The sequence below is a fragment of the Manduca sexta genome, chromosome 10, assembly GCF_014839805.1.
Source record: "Manduca sexta isolate Smith_Timp_Sample1 chromosome 10, JHU_Msex_v1.0, whole genome shotgun sequence".
NCBI classification, from domain to species: domain Eukaryota; kingdom Metazoa; phylum Arthropoda; class Insecta; order Lepidoptera; family Sphingidae; genus Manduca; species Manduca sexta.
Genome location: NC_051124.1, coordinates 7,276,741 through 7,300,518, shown reverse-complemented (window position 1 = coordinate 7,300,518; position 23,778 = coordinate 7,276,741). Strand labels below are relative to the sequence as shown.

Genomic DNA, 23,778 nt, shown 5'->3' with positions numbered 1-23,778 from the left:
TGCTCAGTATAGACAATGGCTACAATCATTGAACTTTATTTATTTACAATAAAATTCACGTTCTCGAGAAGAGCAAAAGTTACTTAAATCAACTTTCTTGTACAAACTAGTAAATCTCAAGTACTCTAAGGCAAGACTCCCTTATATAAAATGATATTTAGTTTTTCTATCCACCTTTAATCCATGGTCTGGAATTTGTTGTGGTAAATGTCAATAGGCTCTCCCAGTATATGGGACTTAACACAGCTGGTGAAATGTGGGTGTTATATGTCTGCCTATCCCTAACAAGGGAAAAGGCGTGATGCTATTATATACTTACATTATGAATGTTGTAAACTAAAACCACTCACCAAATGTATTGTCAGCTTGTCGTCTGTTGAGTTCGATGCACGCCCGTCTATGCACCAACCGGTGCGTGAGCGCCACGTATCTCTTGTTGAATTCCGTCTCTGACTCCGTCGGATCGTCTTTGCCAGCTTCTTTGGCGTCTAGAGAATCTTTGGAACACATTTTATCAAAATAAATGCTCGGAATATTTAAGATTTATGAAAGAGGTTTGTATTTTAAGTATTGTTTACAATCCCGCCATATTTTTTTATTTTGAAATAACATAGAATTACTAAAAATTTCGTATGCAAATAAAGATATTATAATAACAAATAAACGATGTTACGTTGAACGTAATTGCACTTATTTAAATTAACCGTTTCCTTAGCATTCTACCAGATTTTTTGTTTTAGTTTAAGAATAAAAAAAATGTTTTATAACATCATGGTAGTTTGAATGAATGTCGAAAATATTAATTTACCTACAATACTAACACAATATTATTAGTTTTTACCTGGTGGGATCCTGGTCCAATGATCGTCATTTTCTGATAGAAGAATCCAGGTACCACACCACCAGGGTGTCGCATAAACGCCTCTTTCATCGCGGCCGCCTTCGGCACCTTCTGAACTTCCCGAACATTCTTCGTGCTCTATTTTTAATATGTAATTAAGATGAGAAGTATTTAAACACTGACATTATGCCGACTATCGAACCTAGTGGCTAGTTAATTCACTGTTACTAAAAGTCAAAATTACTTTTGGCTAAATTACAATATTTTGTTTTACAGCTACTTTTATAGCTTTTACCTTGGATGTTACTTTTACTTTTACAGTTCATGAGAAAACTAACTGTAAGTAGGCGTCAATTTTTTATTGAACTCTACATCAGATGGAATGTAATCAATTTGAAAATAATCATTGTAGCGTAAACACCTGTTCAAATTATGAAAGCAAATATTATGTTACGTATTTGATTAAACGCCTAAAGTATAAGTTTGAGCAACCGTCAGTTTCCCAATAGTTTTACAACTTTGCTATTAGAAAAACTATAATAGCTCTGGAAATCAATATTTTATAAATATTACACCCATAAAGTAAAATAATTGTTTTATTTCTGAACTTATAACAAATATTATTACTTCGTTTGGTATTTATTTTTATTTCTTACCCTTTTAAACATAAGGAAATAAGATAATACAAGTAGAAATACGATTTACCATCAGGATCGACGCTAGCGCTAGATCCAGCTAATTTGTCAAGACTGTTGCCAGCAGATCGTGCTATACGCGTGTCAGCAGGCTTTTCGGTAACTGCATAATCTTCCTTACCTCTTTCTTCAGACTGAAATTAAAATTATATATTTCTTTTTTATTACATTCCAACTTAAATATAGATTGAGTTCATATCTTTGATGATCCAACTGCGTGAAAAGCATTAGCTGAAACGTCGTTTAAAAATTTTAATTTGTCAACAAATGTCATTATTCGATAAATATCTTCTTTATAAAAATGAAGATATCCTCCCATATTTTCATAATAATAGTGTATTCAATGATCATTGCATCATTAATTGAATGTCGCAAAACTAAAAAGGGGACTGTAACAACCATCGCCACGCAAAATATTATTGTCGAAGTCTCTACAATAAAGCAAACTCATGAATCCACATTTCAAGTACCTGACGATGGATGGGTTTCGCTGGCGTTGAAGGATATCGCGTATTATTTAAGAAACCACAAATTCAATGAATGGGACCAAAGATATCACCAAAATAAACCAAGCGAAGAACTTATTGGCTATTTCAAAGAATTTCCTGAGCCTCCGCTAAAATGTCTTCATTGGAAAGTTCAACAAAACTGCCACAAAGATTTCTATAAATGTATAATATACCTTCATAGTGTAATTGAAACTGCACCTATAACTAGAAAAGATGATATATTGACAATAATAAATGCAAACGGTGTGCCTGTGAATGAAACGGTGAGTACATTAGAGAATGAATGTAAAGATGCTGTGTCGAATGCAGACAAAACTGGAATACCATTTGATGGGCCTAAAGAGAGATTTGTATGGCGTACATCTGCTTCTTACTACATGTGCTGGTATACTCTTTTGGAAACCCCAGCTTTGTCTATGTTAGGCGAACCTTGTGATAATTTCGCGAACTGTTTAGATCCTGTACACGGATCGAGGAACCACGACTACAGAGCTAACGATACTCAATCTTTCGCATGTGCCATGTATAGTTTTTGTCCTGATCTTTGTTGTCCAATTAGGTACATAAACTCCAATGAATGTTACAAAAAAATGAAAATCCTTGTTTGGTTCATAAACGAAATCTCTGGACTAAAAGCGTATGTAAATTTGATCGAAGAAGTAATCACAACTTCGACAGCATGATTAACAATAAATGGAATGTATCGTGCAATTGCGAGGATGAGGGATTCATTTGGAATTCTCAATTCGGCATGTGTGTTGATAAAAATGAATGCATTATAGATGAAAGTCACTGTGACAATAAGACTCAAGATTGCTTGAACACCCCTGGAGGTTTTCAGTGTATCTGTAAGTGGGGTTTTGCTTTCGAGAATAAAACAAAAACCTGTGTGTAAATATATTTATAAAGAAATGAGAGATTAAAACATTTATATATGCAACTTATTAGGAAATTTTAATTAAACAACCATAGAATTAATTTATATAACTGTACACGAAATATTTTGAGGAAATCAATTTTGTGATGTAATCTATTTCAGGTTGTTATTAATACAATCACTGAAAATACAAGTAATATATTACCTTTGCTCTGACGTCTTGCCTGTGACGATAATGATGCCGAGATTTATCTTCAGATCGATATCTCTTATCCAGTTTCTTATACAACCGAGCTCCAGTATGTTTTTTAGATGCAGTTGAGCAGGAAGGGGAATCTGCAAATCCAGCCGGAGCTGGTACGATATCTGGAGTTGCATCCGCATAGGATTCCTAAAATAATTTTTAATATGTATATGTATGTCTGTAAGTAATTAAAGAAGAAGGAGTAAATCCTTTTTTATATATATCAGTATCGCTTTATGTATTTTGTCTTACTTCATAGTCAATTTTATATCATTCAACTTTATTTCTAGAGATAGGAGACAAGATCACCTATAGCAAATCTTATACGACTTTGAACAAGTTTGCATACTAAAATTTATTTACCAAATCAAGCACTTACATCAGTATGTGAAGTCCTTGAAGCCACGCTGTCGTGTTCATGCGCAGCAGTAATGATATGAACTTCTTTACCACAATGTAAGCAATGTGTTTTAGCCTCCCCATCAGCACCGGTAAGACTTTGCTCAGTCTGTTCTGAATAGAAGACCGAGTCTGATCCTGGTGAGACTGAACGCAAAGATTCCGCTGATGCTGCTTTTGCAAATTTACCATCTAGAAATTGAAAAAAAAAATTGTACGACGAATTAAGCAACCTTTGCTATTGAAGTCAGTTAAAAATACATTCAAAATAGAAGATCTTAAAGTCTATTATGGTTAATCAAGTTGTGTATCACGATCTTAGCAGGCTAAAATGGTATAAATTAGCAAAACTCGTTGAAGTAAATAAATTATTAATTAGTGACACATACCTCGATCTTGCTTCCTATGATGTCGTGGTGAAGTCGTAGGACTTCTGATATACCGCAAAGGAGTGAGTCTTGATCCAGCACTAGTTAATGTTCTAGTAGTTTCTATATCTTCCGCTTCCAACGAACTGACACATGGAATTGTGGGAATTGATTGTTTTCTTCTCGGCAAACTACCAGGTAGTGATATGCTTTCATTTGACCCGCTTTTTCGTCGTGGTCTACAACTAATCGGAAGAGGATATATCACATAGTAATTAAATATTTTTGTATATGTAGTATTTTTAAAGTATATTCATTGTATTGTTTATTACCTATAGCCTGTGTGGTTGCCAGTTGCAGTCGGCGATTTGATATTATTAGAGTTAGCAGCTGTCTTCCTACGTGGGCTGTCCCGTAACCTCCTGTGCTTCCTTGGTGATATATTGCCATTACTACCACCTTGAAATAAAAATAAGGATGTGTTATAATATAATGCTGGAAATAAGACAGAATTTAATTTGACTGAAAAAGAATTTACCATCTTTTCTATACTGTTCACTGGAATCATCAGACGTAGGAATATTTAAATGTAGTTTCATGTTAGATCCCATGGGTTCCCTTCTGTCATAATGTTGAGGTCTGTAGCCATGACTTCCATCTATAGCCTTACTCTGTGTAGGACTTTTTGCCTTTAATTTTGTTCTTTTGACGTAACGTTCCCTTTCAACAGGTCGCTTTATTTCCTCTTTTTCTTTGACCGATTTCTCTTTCAGGCATTTTTCTATGTCAACTGGTTCTCTTGGTGATGACTGCACACTCTTAGGTTTGTCAATAAAGTGAGTCTTCTTCTTTCTAACTTCTGATTTTTCCTCTCCTGGTGATTTGAGGTTTGACGTTTTTGAAACACTCCGTTCTGACCGTTGGCTGATGCTATCAGGTTCTTTTGTTTTCTTACCCCAATCATCTTGTGAAGTTGATATAGAATCATCGTATGATTTTGAAAATTCCAACGTAAACGCCTTCTTCTTTCTTCGTTTCTCCTCACTGAGCCACATTTTCGGCCTGCTAGTAGATCTATATTTTTGAGAGTGCTTGTAAGCTGAAAAAGAAATGTGGTTTAGATAAGACCAATGTGTAAAAAATTATTTAGTATAAAAAGAATTACTTTTCTTACTCAATCCACCATCATCATCATCCTCAACGGGACTTTCATAGTAACCAGAAGATGAATAGTGGACACTTCTTTCATCATCGGATAATGAACCCTGAAATAGAAGAGATATCTAAGTACATAACATATTTTTGTTTACAAATATACTATACTCTTAACCCATTACCATCATTTTTGGCACTAGTTGCTCTTTTTCCCGAATTGGGCTCGTTACTTTATCTTCTTTGGTTTTGGTTTCTATCTTTTCCGGCACTTCCACAATTTTTTCTGTGGGTGTTTTCTCTTCAACATCTTCGGTAACATTTGGATTAGAGCCACCTATGCTATAACTTCCACTTGAACTACTTTTGCCACTTATTGTACCACGTATAGACTACAATAAAATTTTAATGAACGTATTTCGCATTAATGTTAATTACCACAACACAATAAAATGTTATATTTATAAAAAATGTTCCGTTGCTAATAATAGCATTCTCACCTTAGAGACCCTTGGTATATTTTCTTCTTTAACTTTAATGTCAGTCTTATCTCTCTTGATGTGTTCAATGGTCGGAGTAATTTCGGCTTTAACTTCAATCTTTTCTACAGATGACTTTGAAATTCTTTCAGGTAATGGTAATGGTGGTGATGATAAATCAGGTACCATGAAATCATCATTTAATTCCAAAGGTGGTGAAAAACTTGGAACGACAAACTCTTCTGGAATATTGTCCGTTCGAGTAGAAGAGTAAAGACTGGAAGCACTTTCAAAAGATGAACCTTCTTGGGCTTTATTATTTTCGTGATCTGTAAATAATTAAATATTTTATTTAAAAAACGCATAGGAGCTTAATCATCAACCAAAATCTATACGTACGCTGATTCTGATTTTTACAGTTGCTTTTCTTCGAACTATCTGAGTTCGCTGTGACATAATCTTCAGTTGTTGTTGTACTTTCAGATACATCTGTGGTATTTATTTTACCAGAATCAGTTCTATTTAAACTTGTTTCACTGCTAGGAGCTTTAGCTAATGAAGGTTCAGACGGTGACTCTTTAATTTGATTCGGTATTGTACCATTGGGTTCCTTTTGCATTGCTTTTCGTTGTAAATCTCTTCGCCTGGAAGGACTGAGTGCTCTCTCTCGCTTTTTGTTGATAAAACTCGGCGTTCTCTTAAACGGTACATCTGCTAAATCTAAACTTGGATGAGTGATAGCAATCGCTGGTGTATGATTAACTTTTGGTGGTGCTATTGGCGATATGGCTTTCGATATAGTTGGCTGTTTTGTTATCGGTAGAGTAACACTTGGCACAACTGCTGGTGGAGACAAAGATGCTCTTGCCTGTGCAGAACTGGAGCTTGATGTATCTAGTTTGTTTCTTGGAGATGTAGGAGACTGACTCTGGTGAAATTATAATATATGCATATAAGTATACTTAATTTCATTATATGTTTTTATGATGGCTAGATAAATAAACATCACAAAAGTTTAGGAAACAGTACCTGTGACGCATCAAACTCTTCATCCAAAGCATCTGTGTCTAAAGAAGATCGTTGCTGATGTTGCAGTAATAAAAGCTGTTTTCGTCTTGATGTCGGAGTTAACAATGCTAGCGCTCCAGGCGAGGCAGCTAAAGAACTCAGGTCTGACGAACTGCAATTCCAAAATTGAGATTGAATTATGTTTTGCTTAATATAATAGAAAGTATTTGTAAATATATTTTTGATATTAGATTTATTTACCTGATAACAGTGCCATTTTCTGTGCCAGAGTCTATCTGAAGAACTGTTGTTTGGGATTCATTCCACATGCCATCAGAATGATCTCTGAAAATATATATTTTATAAGAATTTGACGTAAGCTAGCATGCTCGAAGAGAGACTAACGAAAAGATTCAAATACCCACCTTGTAGGATCTACTGTAAGTGATTCGTTTGATGCACAAGGCGACGATTTCTCTAAAGGCGCTGGTATTGTCGTTACGTTATTTGAAATCACTGCCCGCTTTGTTTTATGTTCCACGTCAGTTTCTGGCTGCGTAGGTTCCGGAGAACCGGGGCTTGATTTAGCAGTACTGAAAAAAAAATTTTATGGAACTTGTCATTTACTTAAATTGTTTATAACTAAGAGGTTATATATGTCATTACTGTATTATTTACCTCGATTATAACTTCCATTATAATTAAAATCTAGGCAGGCCTTACTCTAAGACTACGAAAGAATGAATCGTCTCTAACACAAGTTTTGCCAATCGTTTGCAAAATATTAAAAAGAGTAGCTAATATGTGCGTCGTGCATACCTCTTTGTTGTAATAGCATCCCTCTTACTAGTAATTTCTGTTGGTTCCTCGAAACTTACGCTTCGATTTCTAAATGGCTCATGCTTGTAACTAATATATTTTTCGTGAAAGTCTTCATATGGTGCATTCCCATCTGAAGAACTATGAAGAGATATACATGGATGAGAATGAATGCAAGCTAAGCATACATTTTAAAACTACTTAGTTGCAGCAGTCGAATAAAAGGTGATAGGCATTGCACTATACTTAATTTTGGAAATTGTGAAGTGTTGAATTGATGCGCTAGTGTAATGTAGAGTTGCTTAATCTAATGTACTGTTTGTGCTTAAACTAGCCATGTAACTTCTGCAAATTATATTACCTAAATGATCCATCGGGTTCAAATCCGAATATTCCTTCGTCTTTTATCGGAGTTTGATTGTAATTCTGAGCTATGTATTGTCTGTACATTGCTTCTCGTTCCCTATCTTCTCTTGTCATATTTTCTTGACTCGTTGACATTACTAGAGGAGCGTCTTTTACACCTTCTCCGTTCGTTTGTAATTCTGTTTTTCTTCTAAAAGTAATATTTGATTTTTTATATCTATTTATTTAGTGTGTAATTAATTCAACAAATATTATTAAGAGCAATACTTACACATCGAGAAGAATTTCACCCTCAGATAACGTTTTCTGTAACATTCTTCTTGATTTTCTGCGGAGTGTAGTGAAAGGTATAGCCTCATCATCAGGTCGCGGTTCAAAGTCTATGATGATTTCTTTTTCATTCTTTTCACTATCATCTGTCGTTGTAGCTGAAGTTTCTGTAGAAGGTTCTGATTGGAATGTAGAAGTCTTTGAGAATGGGTGCGAAGAATTTATAGTTTTCTGTGAAGCATCGCTAGTACTTTTCGACAGAATAGATCTAAGGGATTTATCGGTTTTCGCTTGTTTTGCTATTTCTTGCTGTAGATACTCTAAATTTCTGCGATTTAATGCCATACTTTTCTCTATAGTTTCTATATCGTCATCTATAGTATCATCTCTATCACTTTCGTGAATAAATTGAAAGTTTTGTTGGAAGTACTCTTGCGCCTGCCTCTGTAATGCGCTTAGTTCCGACGATTTGTCTATTTGTGACGAAGCTACAGACTTTACAGAAGAAGAAGTGACGTCATCAGAGTCGCCTCTTTGCATCAGAGGTGAAGAAGGCATCATAGCGGTCGGCGATCTAGGAGACCTAGGCGGTTCTTCTGACTGTGTCCTGTGAAGTTTTTCGTGGTCATTTCCTATGAAGCTGTAAGTGTTATGTTACTTTATTAATCTACTCTATTCTACCTTCTATTTTTATAAAAGTCGTTTATTTACCTTTCAACAGTAGTGGGAATATCGCTTTGATTATCACGACCCGCTAACCTATCACCTCCTACCTCCGAGAAAGACTTGGTAAGTCGTCTTACTCCTACAGTGTATCCGTTAGTTTGAACGCCAGCCGCCACCATTTTAACCTGTATATTTATATAGATTAATATGGGGACAAATGGAACACATTCTATTATTGTAGCACTAATTACCCGTTTAATAGTTCGTGGGCTAAGTGACAAGTAGTTAGGTGGTAATGGTTTCCTTCCTAAACATACTTCAGTCTGTGTCGCTTGTGTCCGCATCACTCCTTTCTTTATTGAATCTGAAATTGTTAATGAAATTAATTAAAGTTTAGCAATTATAATAATTAGTAGTAGGTAGAAAAGAATATCTAATTATTCAATGTTAGTAATATCTGTCCTTTTCGAGTCCTTAATCCTTATTCAATGTTGGACTGCTGCTTACGCTCAACTAATTTAATTACATAAGACCAAACTAACACGGTAGGAGATCTTTACTATAGGTTAAGAATAATGATACCTACCTAGTACAACAACCTTAGGTTGTTCTGTTTGCGTAGGTCTTGGCACTGATGTCGCCGGTAGCGTTGGCATCGGCGCGATCGGCGGTGGGTAGTGTATAGGCGCCGGCGCCTGCGCAGCTATGAATTGCGGATACGGCGGAAACGGCTGGAACATCACAGGCAGCGTCGCGTACTGCTTCGCTTCAGGCTGAAATAAAATTTGGAAGAAAACATTGCTTAACTAGTTTAATTCACAATCTACAGTGTAATTAAAGGGATCTGATAAATGATTTTCTAAGAGATTACAAGATGAATAATTAAGAATTGCTGAGAACCAATAATATTTATTTAGGATAAATCTAGTCACAACTGCAACTAAAAAGTGTAACTATGGATTTTTATATTAATATTTTCTGAAAATATTACTTCTTCAACTCTTTTACATACCTTAACAACTCTACCATCGATCAACCTCTCACAATCTCTCCTAAATCGACTGCCTCCTACGGCAGCCGGCATGACGGAATCGTCGAACGTCGTGAGAGTGTGAGAGCGAGCAAATGAGACGTGTTTCGTCCTGAAAAGGAGATAGATTTGAGGCAAGTTTAGATTTAGATGGACAATGGCGAAGTTTACATTATTAAACTTGTACATTTTTTAAAAAGTCAAAATAAAAGTACACTATACCACTATAAGGATGCATACCAATAGGCTTAAACTTAGATTTTCCTCAGAAACACTTCTGTAATTCTGACGTCTACTCAGAACTGCTTATTTATAATTATTTCTGAATACATTTCTCATTACGTAAAGCAAAGTCTATTTACAGTCGTTTTGAACAAACGATTCTAATATTAATCGTCAATTAAATTCTGATAATGAACCAATCAAAATAACTCGTTTGAAGCTTGTCAAAAAAACGTGTTCTGATTGGTTCATTTTGAAATAGTTCGAAATAGCAATTGCGTTTGAAAATGGCGGTTAATTGGATGCATGCATAGTAGTCGTGTTTATTTAGTATTGTTATTTACCTATGTGGAGGTATGGTAAGCGGAGGCGGCGGGGGTGGCGGCGGTATCGGTGTGTGGGCAGGACAGCTGCAAAACAACACGTATTGTATCAAGGAAGGCATTCATGTTGCATGCAAGTCTCATGGATCTCCGGCTTTAATAGCATTAGAGCGACTCCGGCCGCATGGATTTTTCTGATAAAAATAAATACACGGTCATCTTGACATTGCGTTATTATATGAAACCATTTCTTGAAAATATTGTAATTTATCTCCCCGTACTTGTTAAAAAAGGGTTATTTTCGAATTATATAAATAACATTAGCCATAAATAAAGCTTGTTATATATATAAAACGGTGATAGCCTAGTTGGGAGTAGAACGTACTGCCACGACAAAAATCCATAGGTTCAAAACCTAAGGGTACAAACATACAAACATATAAACATTAACTTTTCTAAACTGTATTGTGTATTCTTTGTGAGTTATCGCTTGCTAATGGTGAAGGAAATCATCGTGAGGAAACCTGTATACCTGGGAAGTTCTCTATAAGAATTTTGAGAGTATGTAATGTCTGCCAATCTCCATTAGACCAGAATAATAGACTAAGGCCTTATACCTCTAGGCAGTTGAAGAGGTCCATGCTCAAAAGTGGTACAGTGCGTAATACAGGACCGATGTATATATATAAATTCATTATAAACATTGTACAGCATACATACACAATGTCGAATGACAATTATTACGTCCATATACGAACAAAATAATATATACAGTGGCTTTAGTCGAGATACAGTCCTATAATCATTAACGCTAATGTTATATATGAGAATGACATATCCTAACGATAGACTTATCGTTAAGATATGTCATTCTCATACATTTTTTCTATTTTCTTTTAGCGTTAACGATCGTAGAAGATGACTACTTTGCGGCGCCTGGTTAGTAATAGCTCATCATCCAAAAATTTAGGGAACGCTTATTTACAATTCAGAAGGCAGTGTATTATTTTCTTAGTATATTTCTAAATAAATAAATTCACGAATCTTACTGCTCTTATTTATGACTCGAAAAACATAGTTTTTGTTACTTCGGGGACGAAGCAAATGCTGTCTGACATAAGTAAACAATATTTACTCTGAAAACAACTGCGGGAGTATTTATTATTGGTACGCCGAAAACATTGTATACTAGGAAAATGTAAATTACTAGAAACTTCCAAGTCGGGGACAATAAGGCGTAAGATAAACGAAGACATTTTTATAATAATGACTTATATTTTTATTTATTTATTGATTATATGTAAAGGTAAACTTAATGCCAGAGGCATTCTCTACCAACCATCCTGAGGTGTGGTGCAGAGATAAGAACATAGTAGTTGCACGTCAATATGTTTAAGTATCTTTACATTTTTTTTTATTTCCCCTATATCTAGTTAAAGAGGGGACAATTATGAATTTTTAAAATAAAAAAAATATTTACTAGACATTCTGGACCGACAACTAACAATATAAGGTCAAAAGTTGAAACAACATCTTATAACTTCCAAAAAAATGCTATAATTTAATTACAACCAAACTCTAACTAAACGCTTCCACGAAAAGCAAGTGAAACAAAACCATTAATTTATCTATACCCAATACAAACAATACTGAACAAATAAAAGTAATTTCCTTGCAAATTGATAGCTATAGTAAACTATTATGTAAGTAAACATTTTGTTATACTACAAATTACTATTTTCCGTGACAATACAGCATTAACAGTGCCCATTGAGAGCATTCTATTAATTTAATTTCTCGGATTCTCACTGAAATGTATAGAAATACTAGCGATTATGTACTGTAGCGGTTATCTTTCTTTTACTTAAAGATAACCTTGATGATCCTCTATTTCTTAAGAAAGGATTATTCTATTTAAGGCTAATGCTTCGTTTTGAAATAAAGTATTGTATCTATACTTAAAAATAAAAACTAATTGTGACGTCATCTTTTAAAGGTTAAATAGTTGCAACATTTACTTTTATTGCCGTTTTAAAAAATCAATCTCACCTTTAAGTAGGATCTCAAGTAGATATTTAATATCTTGAATGTAATTAACGAAGCTTAAGTTATCATATAAGAGCTTGCTCTCAACTGAGTCGGCATTGTTAAATAAACTACGTTGAGTTATCAAAATTCGTCATATGACTTAAGATATCACTTGAGATATTATTGATAGCTGTTTATTAAATAGCGACCTTAAGATGCTAACTTTAAATTGACAGGCTCTCAGTTGATATCGCACGTCAGAGTGAAACACAGTTGTATTTATTAATAAGGCTTTTAGAGGCAAGGATAAATACACATCTTGGCTTCTATCCGCAGATTATATTGAACATCGATCAAATTATTTTCATACTCAAGCCCAAGGGATTTTCAAAAAAATGTACTATGCCATACATCACACCTTTATCCCCAGAGGGTTAGGCAGAAGAGCAATCAAGGCATTCGCTCTTCGACATGTCTGTTCCGACCCATGGCGTGATAGGGTGCGAGCCTATTGTATCGGGCACAAATTCTAGACTCCAGGCTGAATTTGAGTATAAAAACTCAATATTACTTTGCCTGACTGCCGGATTCGAATTCAGAACCTCCGCGAGGTATGCCGTGTACACAATACAACTACGCCACCGAAGCAATCAAATATTACAACACGAAATGTCTTAATAAAAGTAAGCATTAAATAAAATAAGCTCCAATAGTAAATCATATAAAAGTAGAAATAAATTTAGTACATAGACGAGCAAAATACACCGCTAACTAAAATCCATCTGGAATAATAATAGAGAATACGACGTCATTAAACGTTCCACGTAACATTAACCAAACCACCGAGCACGTATCAAAAACATCCATACAAAAATGTACTTCAATAAACCCGTATAACGTAACACTAAGATAGTTTTGGCTTGTATGCGATGTAGTAATTACACGGTCTATTATACCCATCGGACTACGGTTATTAGTGTGTACGTGCCTCAGAAATGTACGGGCGCGAAGCAAACAGCGTCACCGCTTGACACAGATGAATTCAAAGCTGGATTATGGAGGGTTAACTGTATGTTTTTAGTTTTATATGAATTCTGGGATTACGCACGGGTTAATAATGCGGTTTTTTATGAGTGTTGGTGATATTAATGTTGGTATTTGGCTGTTTATATAATAATATAATATCAGCCCTGTATTATATAATTGCCCACTGCTGAGCACGGGCCTCTTCAACTACTGACAGGGATTAGGCCTTAGTCCACCACGCTGGCTTGGTGCGGATTGGTAGACTTCACACACCTTCGAAATTCCTATAGAGAACTTCTCAGATGTGCAGGTTTCCTCACGATGTTTTCCTTCGCCGTTAAAGCGAATGATAAATTCACAAAGAATACACTCATGATTTTTTAGAAAAGTCAGAGGTGTGTGCCCTTTGGGACTTGAACTTGCGGACATTCGTCTTGGCAGTCCGTTCCGTTCCGTTCATTTGGCTGTTTATTAAACTATATATCGAAAAGATATAAAGGCTTTATTAATGCATCAGATTCACCTCTGAGTTACATTTCAAGTGGACATAATGTATAGAACTATTTATAAATCAGGCTTAAGCTGTCATTTGAGAGCTTTTTCTCAGCTGAGTTGGCGGTAATACATAAACAAAAGACAGCCACATATTGTGACTTAAAACTTAATATTATGCTGTTTGTTAATAATCATTTGAGGTTAGTTAATATGAGTTTCTTTAATAGCGGCTATCTTAAGATGCCGATATTTGTTTGTCAGCGTCTCAGCTTTATCGTACTTGAGAGCGGAACTGACTTACATTTATAAATGCAACCCTAAGATTATATAGATCGGATATTAGGAATTTTGTCATACGAATCATGTATATCCCCATATTCACCCCATGGATAAGGGCAAGCCTATCACCTATCTATCGAAAACCTAACAGAACTTTGCTCGACCTACAGTCGAACTCAAGACCGCAAAACCGCAATCATTTTTCTGCCAACTACGCCACAGCGGCATTCATATTTTCTTTCATAATTTAAATTCAAAACCGACATGCAGCAGATTCCTTGCATTGCATGTATTAGAACTTGTACGTCTGCATCGCAAACCTTTGCCCGGTATTAAAACTTGAGATCGCCAGCTGCGCCCCTATCTTGTGAATTTATGAGATGACTGAACATTTCCGAAGAATTTCATATTATGGTCACGTATTTCCTTTCAATCATTTTTAACACAGTACTGGTGGTAGGTCTCTCATATGTGAGAGTCTGTCTGGGTAGATAGTAGATACTTAATTGTTAATTCTTGAATTACAAAGTATTTTTTGGTATTCCACTGCGCTCACCATCCTTAGAGATGAGATGTTAAATCTTATTATGTCCAGTAGTTACTGGCTACAGTGCTTCAAACCGGCACAGAGCAGCGACTACACACTGCTGCTCGACGGCAGAAATAGACATTGAGGTGATACCTACCCAGACGGACTCTCACATATGAGAGGCCTACCACCAGTAAACATATGACTGAAAGTGCCTGCACCAGTTACGCCTCTACCTATATCTTCGCTGACAAAAGGCGCGCGTGTGTGTGTATGTGTGCTAAAATATTATGTATCTCGCAGAATAGCGACCAACGTACATAGATAATTACTTTCAAAAACCCACCATAACATAAGTCAGAATATACAAGGCAAATATAATTCTGGCGCGTTTCAACGGACTCAATGTTGGTTGCCATTATTACCACAACGTACTTACCATGTGTATTAAACCGAGCCAAGTTAAAAAGCCAACTTTCAAAAATCAATTTATTATCACGTATTATCTCTATGTACATTATATATACGTTTAAATGTTAACACAATTGTGAAGATACTAAAGCTACTTTGATTGAAATAAAAGAAATATCACCGACCACACAAAAACTTTCACAAATATTTCACCAACCGACCAATACGACTCAACGACCAATGGCACCGGTCTTTTTTTATTTTTTGTTATCTTGGCAGGGCCGTCTTATACAAACACACCGGTCTTGCGGGTGAGTGCTTTAGGAACTGCGAGCCCTTAAGTGACCATGCTGAGGGCGACCCTCAGGCCACGGCATCCGCTCAGGACGGCCACTGAGAGAAGATGTTTGGGGACATCAACGATTATGGGCCCCGTTCTGTCAACGCTCAGCGTTTTATATCAAAAACAAGTACCCTCACAAACATGTTTATACTAACACAATACAAAACAATAGAACTCACGTTTGCACGTCACAGAAACTAAGACAATATTCCACTATGATCATGATAAAGGAACAGGTCCACTGAAATGCACCATATGGATATCACTTCAGTACTAATTGGAAATCACCACAGACCGGCCGAGCTGACCTTTTGACAATAACCTTTATGTCGTGACATTAGAGTGGATGTAAAAATATTATAAGGCGTTTTAAAGGGCAAAAAGTTATTTTAGATCTTGAGTTATTTTGTTTTTCATCTTTATTCAGGTATGTTGCGTTAAGCTACTGTTATTATGAATAATAGTATGAAATGTACGATGTCCTTAGTTTCAATCCCTATTCGATAATATTTCGTATTAGATTTCAATTTTGAGGAATATCAACATTGTAGATCCCTGAACTCCGATATCTGATCTATTATCGGTTTACATACTACGTAAGCAACTGCGTTAGTTATCTTTCTTATTTATTATAATAAACTTGTTATCATCAATGCTGTTAGTATGTTATATTTTAATCTTAATTTATTGTAGCTTTCGTTTTATATAATAATATATAATAATAATATCAGACCTATATTATATACTGTCCCACTGCTGGATTCGGGCCTCCTCTACTACTGAGAGGGCTTAGGCATTAGTCCACCACGCTGGCCTAGTGCGGATTGGTAGACTTCACACCAGTGGCGAAGGGTGAAAATTTTCAAAAGGGAACCCGAAGAAATATTTTTTCTACAGATGTAATACGCATTTCACAATAAAAATAAAATCAGTAAAATATCGTAATACTTAATAATTTCCTTCTAACACATATCTAAACTCTAAATTTTAAAAATAATCACATATTATTTTGAACATAGGTACCTAAAAGAGTCCAACAAATATTAATAACGCACACTAAGTATACACAAACACTAATTAATACATTCTAAATTATTAAAAAAATTCGCGCCAATAGCTCAACATGAAGCCGCAGATTCTCGGGTTACCCTGAAGTACATATACACGCACGCATACATGTATTTTTACGTCACTTCCAAAAGATTAGACAAAGACACCGCGCTGCGTGTGAAAGAGACAACAATATCGCGAGGGAAGCTATGCGCGGCCGGGTTCCCTTCGAACACTACAAGGTGCGAGCACTGCGCGCGAGTTACGATTTAACGAATTGATACTATGTACCGTTATCGTTAAAGGGTCGATTTAATTGAATAAGTATAAGATGACTTGTTAGAGTATACTATTATTATTCTTGTTATATTTGTTATGTTTTTCTTTTATTATTTTTAATTAATTTACAAAAGGTAACCCGGTAGGAATCGGCTTGTATGGACGCTTCGCCACTGCTTCACACACCCTCAACATTCCTATAGAGAACTTCTTAGGTATGCAGGTTTCCTCACGATGTTTTCCTTCACCGTTAAAGCAAGCGATAATTCACAAAGAATACACACATAACTTTAGAAAATTCAGAGGTGTGTGCCTTTGGGATTTGAACCTGCGGACATTCGTCTCGACAGTCCGTTACACAACCAACTAGGCTATCGCCGCTTTTTTTTATATATATCAAGCATTAAAAAATTTCGAAGCAAAACGATGTACTCTATACCTAACCCCCTATTATGTATATTAATAGTCAAGCTTCATTATAACACAAAGCCGGACATCGTGGGGACGGGAGAAAATTGATTTCTGCTTCAAAGAACGTTGAACAATATGCACTTTAATATTCAAGAAAAGGACCAAGTAAATTATAAACCGTTGACATCATTTCACAATAGAAAATACGTTGATTGCTTTTTGTGTTAAGCTATACTAGTTGTAATCGATGTACATAAAGAGAATGCAATTCTATTTTGTTAAACTGTAAGGTATATATTTCAATAAGCTGGTTTGAGTGCATATATTTGCGAATCGTGTATCCATCGTACCACGCGCATTAATTGTTTTTTTTTCAATTTACGTGTAAAATAAACGATGTTCTATTAACTTTCATACTATAGTGGATTACCTAAAATATATTTCGTAATGAATTATTACACTTAGTTGCTTTATTTTTCAAGTTGGTGCTTCTAATTTATTTAACACATACAACAGCACGCATTTATCCCCGAAGAGGTATGCAGAGGCGCAACCAGGGCACCCACTTTTTGCCAAGTGTGTTCCGTCCCATGATGTGATAGGGGGCGAGCCTATCGCTATATCGGGCACAAATTTCAGACTCCGAGCTGATATTGAGCAGAAAACCTAAACACCACTTTACCTGGCCGGGATCGAATCCAGGACCTCAGAGCGCTGCCGTACCGCGCATGCAGTACAACTAATCCACCGAGGCACTCACTTATTTGATAATATTCTAAATTGCACCTGAGTACCTAATACATCCAGCGCAGATTAAATTTACTAACAAAACAATAATTGTAGCGCATAATCATAAATTCAGTGATAAAACTAAAAGAAGACATAAATAAAAGGAATTCCACGCAAGCCACGTCCACCTGAGTAACCTTTATGAAACAGCTCAAAGCTCGCATTACAACGCACGAGTTCTCTCTACATGATTGCTGAGTGAGTTGTTAAGGGAGCGATGTGTTTCGCCCTTTAAAAATGTGGAGGTGGGAAAACGACATATCCATATTAATATACCTAAATGGATAACTGTTACGCTTTCACGGGTAAATTAGTGAATTGATTTCGATGAAATCTGGTAAGGATTGACTTTGAAAACTAAGACAGTATATGGTCTACTTTTTAAACAGTTTTTACTAATCGAATTGTGGAAGAAACCGTAAGCAAAAACCTTTTTATATATGCTGAGAAAATAAATACAATTTTAACACATGAGTTACGTATGAAAGATGTAATAGTACATTACTATACACCTTTTTTTTCGCCATCCGTACAGCTACCCGCGCCCCCACACATTGCGGAGCGGTTAGTATCATTTGTAAATCTTAGAATTCATATTTCCTAATTCAAATTTAATTACAAATTTATTGCGTTACATTATCACGTACCTGCTTAACATTTAATTGATAAGGTAATAGATATGGGCACAGCAAGGGCGGCATGGGTGATGGGTGCCTACCTAGAAACATCTTTGCCCACCTTAAAAATGCTTTGGGCTTACATGGGCCTCGCGTGGTACAGCCCTTGCGTTGAATTCGGCGAACAGATCACTGCAGTGGAATGCCATCATTGCTTAAACTACGCTCCTCAAACAAGGTTATATATTTTCATTTGCTGGTGGTATAATATATTTTATATCGGCCCGGATAGCAGCCATCGTAAACTGTTATTAAAACTCATCATGATGGCACAGGTAAGTGTGTCGCATTCCGAGATCAGCCTGTGTATCTCCGGTTCCAACAGGCCGGCACAATTGTGTCGACTGGCGAGGGGTAATCTCTTGTCAATCGATATTCTACTGGGCTCTACTCCACTTACCATCAGGTGCAGTGGGGTAGCTTTGTTTTACTCATATCTGAAATGCCTATTTCATGTAAAAGTTACTTTTAAATTAAATGTATGGGGCAGCTGGTATTACTTGATAACTCTAAAACAGGTCTTGAGTAACAACGATAAGTTATTACTCTGACTACAACTTCCTTTCAAAACGAAACACAACAGAGCTTCTACTCTGCTGCATGGCGGTCGAAATGCATATAACAAATACGTACAAAAAGACCTCCATGTAAAATACTATAGTCTTACCGCATTAACAGTTAAACGATAATTTTGTTACATATTAAACCAAATATTTGAACAAATATTGGGACAAAAATATCCGCATCAATACGGCAAATCTCGCTGATCACGTCCACACAAGGGCTTTGGAACGCAAACGTGATGGATTATAATCCGCCGTGACGTACAGCAGACAGATTTATGGATATTTCAGCTTTGACTGTCAATCTATCTGCATCAAAATCCTGATGGAACTTAGGGACTATAGGTGGCTAGTTTTGCTTGAGAACGCACACCTAGATAAATACTAGTGTTAGTCTATTTATGTCTGCCTTTAAATGACGAGACGAGTTTGCCGCTCATCTTATGGTAAGCGATCGGACCATCTATTAACTGTACTTTGAATTACTAAGTATGTAGCGGCACTCCAGTGCACTCGCCCTGAGACAGAGATTAAAGCTCATAATGCCCAGTAATTACGATAGCTACATTATCCTCCAAATTCTAACTAGGTGCCTGCACACTGCTGCTTAACGATAGAAAAAGACATTACCTACCCAGACGACCCCTCGCATACAAAAACCTACCACCATTAGTCTACTGGTCCCATCATTAGTGTCCAAAGTCTGAACCTTATTATTGCGCAGTTATTTAAATTCAAACGCTAGTCAATATGGTCGCAATTTCCTTAACTAATCATCTTAGACATCAAGCAACTTGTCTCACAAAGGCGCTTATAACTGAAGAGCATGCGATACAAAGGCCTGATCTGCAATATTGATACCGTTATACTGGCAGGCACTCTAGAAACAAAGAAGATACCTAACAAGCATATTGAAATATTATATCAACGTAGTATATATTATATTTATTGGGATAAAAATCATTATGTCATCTTCGCTTACCATGTGAGCTTACCATGGTTAACGCAAGCAACAAAACAGCATATTCACTAGATATACAATTGAATTACAATCATCACGCTTGGACAAAAAAATATCAGAGGAGTGGGTTCAGCATTCCAGTCTAAGTGCTTTTACCATATCATTATTAAACTTAATTACATGTGAATTTCACAATACAGGTATATACTCCACTGTCGTTCCAATAATCTCTCCATATTATTTTACAAAGACATTCCATACTCAAACTGCTATTAAAACAAACTCCACAATGTACGAAGGTTGCAACTTAATTATGAATATGCGCACACACTGCAGTAATTCCACACACAAAAAAGAAATCTCGATAGCATAAAAAGATTCCAAGAAATTTTAACACTAACATAATGTTTATATAATCCAACAAAATGCCAGCAAAGGATTGGGATAATCCTTTGCTGGCAATAATATATAAAATAATATACAATAACCATACTTTTATTAGTTATAGAATTTATCAACCAATTTCTCTGGTATCCAATGTCAAAAAGAACTTTGAACTCAAAATACGAAGATAAAACGTAACTCCAAGAATAGAGTCGTAAACGCGATTGGCTTAAATCAGCTATTGTTGGAAAAAAATACAACTGAAGCAATATTAGCCTCTTTGTCATATCAACTCCCTTTATTTGTTTGGGTTGTATGTGTCAAAGGTTTCATACGACCTAGACGACTTTGTTTATGTAAACAAGGGTAATTTTCGTGTTTATCTTTATGTTTTCATATACCTCGAAATACGGTGCGACTGATTTTTTTATTACAAATTAGCGATAATGTCGCCAATGAAGATTTTTGTTATTTTTGACTTGGTTGAAGTTAGCGGATCGTTTTATGTTTAATTTAAAATATTTGTTTGAAAAAATTGATCCTAAAGTCGATTGGTAGGCGAAGCTTAAGTAAAGTACAGTGTAGGTGTCTGCTTCAATGCTTCTAAGCCACAAAGCTGGACCAACCTACAACTATGCCGCCCATAATCACATCATGGAACGTAACACACATGTCGAAAAGTGGATGCACTAGTTGCGCCTCTGCCTATCACTTTGAGAATGAAAAGCGTGAGTGTTTGTTTCAAGCTAGAAAAGACAAATGGAACCAATATACTCACGGTATTATAGAAGGCGGCCTCGGCAGAGAGCCACCACGACTGACTGACGCGATTTGGTCCACATTATAATTCTGCGGCCAACCCGCGTTATCTTCTATTACCGATCTGAAATAAAATCACATCATTACTTAAATTAATTGCTGTCTAATTTTAATAATCGTGTAGAAGTGCCTTGTTATCCAATCTTTCTTTTTATCGCTTTGAATGATGAGACGAGGTTGCCCTTCTCCTGATGGTAAGCGATACGGCCGCCCATAAACAGTAAAAACACCATCCAATACCTTAAATTACAAAATATTGTTTGGTATTCTACTGCGCTTGCCATCCTGAGACATGGATGTTAAATTTTATTATATCGAGTAATTACACTGGTTACAATGTTCTTCAAACCGGAACACAACAGTGATTACACACTGTTACTCAGCGGCAGAAAGACATTGCGGTGGTACCTATATATGCGGACTCTCACATAGCACCTAGCAACAGTAAATCCATCTGTTCATTAGCAAATTAAAATCATTTATTAACTGATTTACACTTTAGACTAACAAACACAAAAGAAGATTCAAAAGGCATAAGAGAGGTATATACGTAGTTGGTAGATCTTAATCTAATTGAAGAGGTTTATTCCAGTTATTTTGTGGTAAATATTACCGTTTGATTCCTATACCAAAGTTTACTGATAGCTCCACAAATTACACAGAGTACTTTGGCGTGGAAGCAAATATCGAGCAAATAATCTCTGCTTTCGTAATATGAAACGAATTGCAAAGAGATTTCAGAAACATGGGTAAATCCGAAGCGATGCAACTTGGAAAACTAAAGCTCATATTTCGAAGCAAAATAGTTAGTTCTGAGAAATTGCTAATTGTTCGGGAAGGCAGGAAGGAAAGAAGAAAATATGTACATTATTGCATCAAAACCGTTTACGGATGTTATCGGGGTTACTTATATTATTATTTTCTCCCGACGTTTTGAAGAATTTGCAGCTTACAATTAAATTTAAAAAAAAATGGACTTAGATATTGTAACTAACTTTTCGGATCACCACATTAGTCCGCCCCGTGACCACGATGGCCGCAAAAACTTCAAAACGTCGGGAGAAAATAATAATATAAATAACCCCGATAAAATCTGTAAATAGTTTTATTTCAATGTCTAACATTCGCGTAAACATAAGAAATAACTATATGTACATCAGTTGTATATTGTAGTGTCTAATTTTGTATCTGTTTACTGATGGATTGTAACCTTTTTGAAGATTATCCAGGCTTTCAACTCTGGCTGGGTTTGAGTTTAAAACATTTGAGTGTTAGTAAACCCTTTTGAATTTAGAAACAATCGAAAGCTACATTTGGAATTAGAGCATAATTTGTAAATAGTATAAATTATTTACAAATTTATTTACAACTTTATATTCAGTGACTGCATTTACATAGGGTTTTATATCAATTATAATTTACTTCTACGACATGGCACGTTCAAGGAGACCATCGCACACTATGATCAAGAATTGTTAGGAGAATATACCCAACAGGAGCATGGTTAAACCATTTTTTAACTTATTTCAAAACAATGAAACCAAAATATCACGAAGTTATAAAAAAAATTGGATATTTTTTACGACTTACCCTTTATTTATTTTTTATTACACTTAATATACAAATGTATAATGGCGGACTTAATGCTATAGACATTATTTCCGTCAACCTTAAGGTGGTGGAGAGACAAATGTCCATCTACCTTTTCAATTATAAAGAAGTAAAACAAAAAACAATAACTATTATTTAAAAAACGCATGATATGCATGCAATTTTCAATAATATTTCCTAATTTAGTGAAACTAATAATAATCTGCTAAACAAGAAACATTATACACACACACCATAATTGTAACCCGGCCACAAAACTTATCACACCCTCGGCAACTCTATAAACTGCGGTTATGAGGTTTCTATACGTCGTATAATATCACACTCCGCAAGGGTCTACAAGCCTCTATGCAAATTGAAAACGTAATTCAGTAAGCAAGCTTTGTTCATGTATGGTATATTTGCTGTTTGTTAGATAAATTTTAATTTATAACACTCAGATTGATAGAAGCTAAAGAATTCTTTTAATATTAAGACATACAAATATGTATTTACAGGTGTAATAATACATAATTCCAGATGAAAAACTCTAAAAATGCGTAGGCACTATTTCTAATTGCTACTACAAAATGGTCTAGTATGTAGATTGTGGTTGTACGTAGAAAACAATGCTTAAAACACGTGAATTTCGTTAAACTAAGAGATAATATTGCCCAGGTTTCGCTGTCAATTAAATGATATTAAAGATAAAAAAAAAAGGTTATTTCTACCATTCTCGAGCTGTAGATTTATTCCCTATAGAAATGGTTATAACCCTAAAATAAGTTGAAAAGGTAACTCGCTTGGGACATTTCCAGACGACTGAAGGCTGTCGGTTATATAAAAAGTTACATGAACGTTTCACGTATTTAAAGA

General features: G+C 35.5%; 2 protein-coding genes across 2 annotated transcripts in view; one reads left to right on the top strand and one right to left on the bottom strand.

Moving 5' to 3' along the window:
• Nucleotides 1-23,778, bottom strand: part of LOC115442702 — a 52,509-nt gene that overhangs the window by 15,432 nt on the left and 13,299 nt on the right. Inside the window, exons 6-29 of the mRNA XM_037437194.1 lie at nt 21,272-21,376; nt 10,290-10,355; nt 9,706-9,835; nt 9,280-9,466; nt 8,945-9,057; nt 8,739-8,878; nt 8,029-8,667; nt 7,753-7,947; nt 7,392-7,532; nt 6,998-7,165; nt 6,834-6,917; nt 6,594-6,744; nt 5,964-6,492; nt 5,586-5,893; nt 5,271-5,477; nt 5,099-5,198; nt 4,472-5,032; nt 4,266-4,392; nt 3,955-4,178; nt 3,546-3,757; nt 3,128-3,313; nt 1,547-1,670; nt 842-979; nt 351-497 (exon numbers count right to left, since the gene is read on the bottom strand). Coding sequence (XP_037293091.1) covers nt 351-497; nt 842-979; nt 1,547-1,670; nt 3,128-3,313; nt 3,546-3,757; nt 3,955-4,178; nt 4,266-4,392; nt 4,472-5,032; nt 5,099-5,198; nt 5,271-5,477; nt 5,586-5,893; nt 5,964-6,492; nt 6,594-6,744; nt 6,834-6,917; nt 6,998-7,165; nt 7,392-7,532; nt 7,753-7,947; nt 8,029-8,667; nt 8,739-8,878; nt 8,945-9,057; nt 9,280-9,466; nt 9,706-9,835; nt 10,290-10,355; nt 21,272-21,376 — 4,982 coding nt within the window. The remainder of the gene's footprint in view (nt 1-350; nt 498-841; nt 980-1,546; nt 1,671-3,127; nt 3,314-3,545; nt 3,758-3,954; nt 4,179-4,265; nt 4,393-4,471; nt 5,033-5,098; nt 5,199-5,270; nt 5,478-5,585; nt 5,894-5,963; nt 6,493-6,593; nt 6,745-6,833; nt 6,918-6,997; nt 7,166-7,391; nt 7,533-7,752; nt 7,948-8,028; nt 8,668-8,738; nt 8,879-8,944; nt 9,058-9,279; nt 9,467-9,705; nt 9,836-10,289; nt 10,356-21,271; nt 21,377-23,778) is intronic.
• On the top strand, nt 1,796-2,948 carry LOC115442703 (signal peptide, CUB and EGF-like domain-containing protein 2). The gene is given in 2 exon segments (XM_030167837.2): nt 1,796-2,633; nt 2,636-2,948. Coding segments are annotated over 2 exon segments (1,101 nt in total). The 5' UTR covers nt 1,796-1,837; the 3' UTR covers nt 2,941-2,948.